At 40.9% G+C, this 5,364-nt stretch overlaps 1 protein-coding gene across 1 annotated transcript; it reads right to left on the bottom strand.

The window, feature by feature from the left end:
- Window positions 1–2,848: 2,848 nt before the first annotated feature.
- Window positions 2,849–5,364, bottom strand: mstna (myostatin a). The gene is made up of 3 exons (XM_066655446.1): window positions 5,034–5,364; window positions 4,122–4,474; window positions 2,849–3,565 (listed from the first exon to the last, which is right to left on the bottom strand). Exons 1-3 carry the CDS (start codon window positions 5,362–5,364, stop codon window positions 3,185–3,187), a joined length of 1,065 nt encoding a protein of 354 aa, XP_066511543.1. The 3' UTR covers window positions 2,849–3,184.

Raw genomic sequence — 5,364 nt, 5'->3', positions numbered from 1 at the left:
GATCCTTCCAAATAAACAAAGTGCTAAAAAAGCAACAGATCTCATTTAACTTGTTTCAGACAACAGTGCTTTAGCCTGGCTGTACTGGCTATATTCAGTCAATTTCAAATCCAAGGGCCCAAATAACACTTCAGTACAAACATTAGGGGATATCCCTTTTAATTTGGCTTTTTTTTGGCTTATAGTTGTGCCTACTATAAACATAAACATTCAATTATGCATGCTCAGCTTCTATTAAAGACACCAGCAATATAAACGAGCTCACTTAGACAACTATACATGAGCCTAGGGTCACCATGCTCAATGCCTAGAGTCAGACAATGAGAAATAAAGCCTCCAGCATTGGGCTATGGAGCAATGGCACTGCATTCTTTGGAGTAATAGAGTTAAATCATATAAATTTGGGTTAAGTTAGAGCCATCCAACATTTTATCTGACCTCACCAATGCTCTTGAGGCTGAATGCCATCAAATACAGTACAATCTTGAAAATAACGGTGTTACAAAGGCTTCTTTGAGCGATTCCATAGAATAACCACCTTTGATTCCATAAAGAATTGTGTTTGTTAAGAGACGTTTAAGGTTTAAAATCACTCAGTCTGAAGGTTCTTCATCCATTTAAACAATTAAGCACAAATTGTTCTTTGTGGGACAACCAGAGGTTCTTCATCACTCAAAGAATCCTTTGTAGCAGCTTAATTTTAAGAGTGTAATGTCCCAAAATATTGTCTAAATAAGAAGTAGTTATTGTAGCTAACTGGGAAGCAATGTACATTGTCATTTTATTCTGCTCAAGTGAAAGGATCTTTGAAGACTTGCAGAGTACGAATTCTAGAATGAACAACAAGCACTGTGTATACAATCAATTTAGGATAGAAAACATATCTACTGACTTTTTAAAAATCATACTTTTTAACATTCACATATTGTCCTCTTTAGCTAAAATGTGTTAGATCCATCAAGGCACAAATGTTTTAATTCAAGCCCATTATTTTTATCCATGTCTATATATAACAGTATGTCATACAGTTTCAGAAACCATTTACGAGACAACACCACACAATTTGAGGTGAGTGTGTGATGACATTGGAATCGATGCTTGGTGGGTTATAAAACTTTCTTGTTAGCTACATTGCCCTAGTAGCTCCAGTGCCAACAGAAAAGACACAAACCTCAGACACTAGACATGTCTTGGTCAACACTATGTTCACATGTACATTTACACATGATAATTAATGGATTTTGGCAGTTAACTCATTATCATAATTGTCATGTATACAACAGATTGAACAAAATCTCCTATAAGATTTCAACAAATCATATAAAGAGCACAGTAATGGGATTTTGTCATCACATGTTTTCCCTTAATCTTATTTCTTTAAATTATTTACATCTGCACATGTGCAGTGACGAAAACAATTTAAAGAGGGGTTAACAAGAATCTGTAAACTCTTAATGCCTATATAAATGCTATAACTGTTAAATTGTAACAAATTACCTTATATAAGTTACCTTACATTAATGAGAAAACTGTGCCAAGATATTTTTAATATTTTCATTATGTGCTGTTGAATTTATTGGCATGTTGCTAAACAACAATAAAAATGAAATCTGATAACTGCCTGCCTGATGTAGACTGAGTTTCTCATTGATTGGTAAAGTGACAGAAAAGTTGCTGAATGGATTATTGTAAAAATCAGATTTTCTGAAGTTATCAAATGATTGTGTGCATGAAAACACAGTCATTCTTGGGTTCCAATTGTGCAAATCTCTTCTTTGACCATCTGCGGGCGTCCTTGTTGTCCTCAGGCCAAGGCCAGTGCTATTGTCACGACCCAGTGGGATATTTCCCAGCATGCAAAGTAAGCTGGGTGTTTGTTTATTTCTTTAAAGAGCCGTAATCCACTCCACATGCCCCAAGGCAGGGTTAGCGGGGCTGTTCGGTTACCAGAGGACGAGGTGCTTTCAGGTCGTCAAACAACTCATCAACAAGCATCCAGCAGCTTTTACAAAACAGCGTTTGCTTATATTCACCATGACTGGTCTTCTCCAACCAGTTCTGCTGATATTAACAACATAGTATTTGTAGTTCTGTTTCTTAACTATTTATACAGCTACAGAGATAGAAACATTTTTGTAAATTGAATTTACATTATCATTCTCACCGATCCTAAAATTATTTCATCATTTTTGCCTATGTATGTCATATCAGAAAGCAATGACGCACTATATGTCTGAGGGTTTACAGATTCCATTATACAGTGAGTGAAATTTAGATACACCTACTGTTGACACTGATTCAATCATACACCCTGGGTATAATATTTTTAGAAAAGCCTACATAAAACTTGTAATTTTAGAGCAGCTGCACATGAGCCTATGGTCATAATATCCAATGGATAGTGTGGGCAACAGGGGTCTAAAACCCCTGAGCTTTGAGCTGTGGAGGAGTGGAACTGCATGCTTTGGAGAGATGGATCTCCACTCAGTAAGTCTGTGATGTGCTGTTCTCACTATTGTTCTCATTGCTAAATGCTACCAACTCCACATAGCAATGGTTTAGTATAATGTCTAAAGCAAAGGTGGACAAATCTGCTTAATAATACTCATTTCAGAAAAAAATGTGGAATAAGTAGGTGTCCACAGTCCCTAGGCCATAGACATTAAATATTCGTAGAGACCACCATTTGGCCTAGATATTAAGACCAAAGTAGCTAAATAAAGCTAGGCAGCAACACTTAATAACTCAACCTCACAGCTTGCAGTGGGCCCTAACCTAGTCATAGTCAGTAAAAATAATAATAATAATAATAATAATAATTATTATGTAAATTGTCAAAACTGGTTTATACTTCATCATCCTAGTAGTCATTCACAATGACAAAATATTGTGTCATATTACAATATTTTTTTCCTATATTTATAATGTGCCTAAATTTAACGTGTTGTCTTCACGTCATGAATGTGGCACATTTGTTTTGAGGGGAGGTCCACAATTATTTAAGTCCTCAAAGATTTGATGTGATATTTTAACTTTTAGTGCCTTGGTCTGGGTTGAGGCACATGATTTTTGGGGAGAATCTGAACTTTTACTTTAGTCCTGGGCCCGGAGATTTGCCCTAAAAAGCTCAGCTATTGTTCAGCAAAGCACTGGCTATGAAATGCTCCTGGTAGCATGACTGGGCTCAGGAGCAGCCACAGAGGTCCACGACCATGGAAGGAATTTTCCCATAGATGATCTGCTCACGGTGGTTGAAGTAGAGCATGTTGATGGGGGACATCTTTGTTGGGGTGCAGCAGGGTCCTGCGGTGCCACGAGGGTTGGCCTTGTTCACCAGGTGAGTGTGTGGATACTTCTGCAGGTGAACCTGCTCACACTCACCCGAGCAGTAGTTGGCTTTGTAGCGTTTGGGTGCAATGATCCAATCCCAGCCGAAGTCCTCAAAGTCCACAGTAAGTGGATAACGACAGCAGCGAGACTCAGTTGAACGCTCGTCACAGTCCAGACCCGTGTCTCTCCTTGAACGCTTCAGACTCTCTGCAATCTTCACCTCCAAGAACGGCTGCTGTGAGAGCAAAGAACATAGTTATTTCCTCCAGTAAATCTTCTTCATGTTATGTAGCAGCCAGTTTGCTGACAACTACAGGCCTGTAGACGTATCAGATTTTATATTAACCCTGCTATAAAGCAACACTATGTAAGATTTGGTATGTTTGCTCCTTGGCTCCTCTAGACTCGCTTTTTCAGCACTGTCCTGCAGTCAAGAGAGACAGGGATGGAGGGGTGGATTCCTGCCCACCTCCAAAGGTTACATAATGCAGTGTCTGCAGTGCTGAGGCCAGAGAAGCAATGACCCTATTCTCCCTATAGTGGTACATAACAATTATTCTGAAGCTGTAATTCCAAGGTAAAAACACTACATATCATTATTTTAAACATGGCCACCTCCAAATGGAGCATGAACATGTAAAAAGGAATTTGTGTTTTCATCTAATACGACTTCAATTTCATAGAAAAAAAATAATTCATAAATATTGCTGGTAAAAAATGTCTGATTGTTCCATTAATGGCTGTTCTGATTTGAAATGTATAAAACATGCTCTAAGCAGGAAATGCCTTACAAGCCCCTCCTCTCCAGACTCAGCGGAGGTGATGGCCAGGTCCTTGCCATGTGTGTCCAGTGCCTTGATCTGGACACCGAAGCTGCTATTCGGCCGCTGCAGCCAAGCTTGGAGCGGCTGCTTCATGTCAACACTTTGCCATGGGCTAGTGTGAGAGTCCACATCCAGGCTCAGTGAGTGGATATTGGAGCTGCTGCTGAGGCCAGACAGCTGCATGGACACAGTGGTGGCCTCTCGTCCCAAGCGCAGGTGGAACCACAGCTGGGCCTTCACAACGTTGTCCGGCAGGATCTTGGGGCTTAGAGAGAACAGGCAGCAGCGTGGCGCTCCATTGCCCTGGACCATGCCTTGTGCTGAAACCAAATATAACCAACATCTTTCTTCACTGTGAAATTATGTACCTATGTTAAAAGCAATAAAAACACTAACTATTCCATCAAATCCGAACTTCAGAAGCATGTGTGTGTACAATTCGTGTGAAAACCATTCCATAATGTTGTCTATATACAAGCCTATAATAATTTTTTCATGACATCAGAAGCATGTTTTAATAAAAGCTTGCATGAACATTATATATACTAAGTGGCCTAAACTTTGGGGACAGCTGACGGGTATAAATCAGAAGTTTGTTTTTCTTTGCTACAGTAACAGTCTCTACCCTTCTGGGAAAGTTTATCCTATATTGTGGAACCTTATATGGAGCTCATTCTCTCCACTGCTCCACAGTCCAGTTCTTTTTGGGATTTAATAGCCCTCTAGCACACGCACTGGGCATGAAAGGCTCACATGCAGCTGTTCATTATAAGAGTATGCTAATTAGAATACATTAATTACGTGCGTCAGAGCTGTAGGCCCTGCCTGTGTATAAAATAATAGAATAATGAAATTATGCGTAAAAGCACGTGGTCTTACGTTCCGTGGCCACGACGATGATGGTCTCGGTGGTCGCCTGCTCTTCGTCGTGCTCCGCGCTCTCGCCGTTTTCGTATTGACTGAGCAGCTGCTGCAGAGGTGGCGCGCGCGGCAGCAGCTGCTTCACCGCCTCTCTGCTAATGTTAGGCGCGTGCTGCAGACGCAGTAAGCTCAGGATCTGCGCCTTGATGGAGTGCAGGCGCATCCGCTTGCTCTGCTGTCGGGACTCGCACGTGGCGCATTGCTCGCCTTCCTCTGTGGGCGCGGGGCTCTGAGCCTGTCCCGCGCGCAGCAGCGCCAGAGCCGAGAGCGCAAGAATGACAGCCTTCAT

Source organism: Hoplias malabaricus, chromosome Y, assembly GCF_029633855.1.
Source record: "Hoplias malabaricus isolate fHopMal1 chromosome Y, fHopMal1.hap1, whole genome shotgun sequence".
In the NCBI taxonomy this organism is placed as follows: domain Eukaryota; kingdom Metazoa; phylum Chordata; class Actinopteri; order Characiformes; family Erythrinidae; genus Hoplias; species Hoplias malabaricus.
This window is presented reverse-complemented; position numbering and strand designations above follow the sequence as displayed.

Excerpts from the sequence above, each read along its gene's own strand:
- mstna (XM_066655446.1), bottom strand. The coding sequence starts at position 5,364 with ATGAAGGCTGTCATTCTTGCGCTCTCGGCTCTGGCGCTGCTGCGCGCG. Across the intron at positions 4,475-5,033 it reads CATCGTCGTGGCCACGGAAC|CACAAGGCATGGTCCAGGGC; the intron begins GTAAGACCACGT and ends ATTTGGTTTCAG. Across the intron at positions 3,566-4,121 it reads AGTCTGGAGAGGAGGGGCTT|CAGCCGTTCTTGGAGGTGAA; the intron begins GTAAGGCATTTC and ends TTGCTCTCACAG.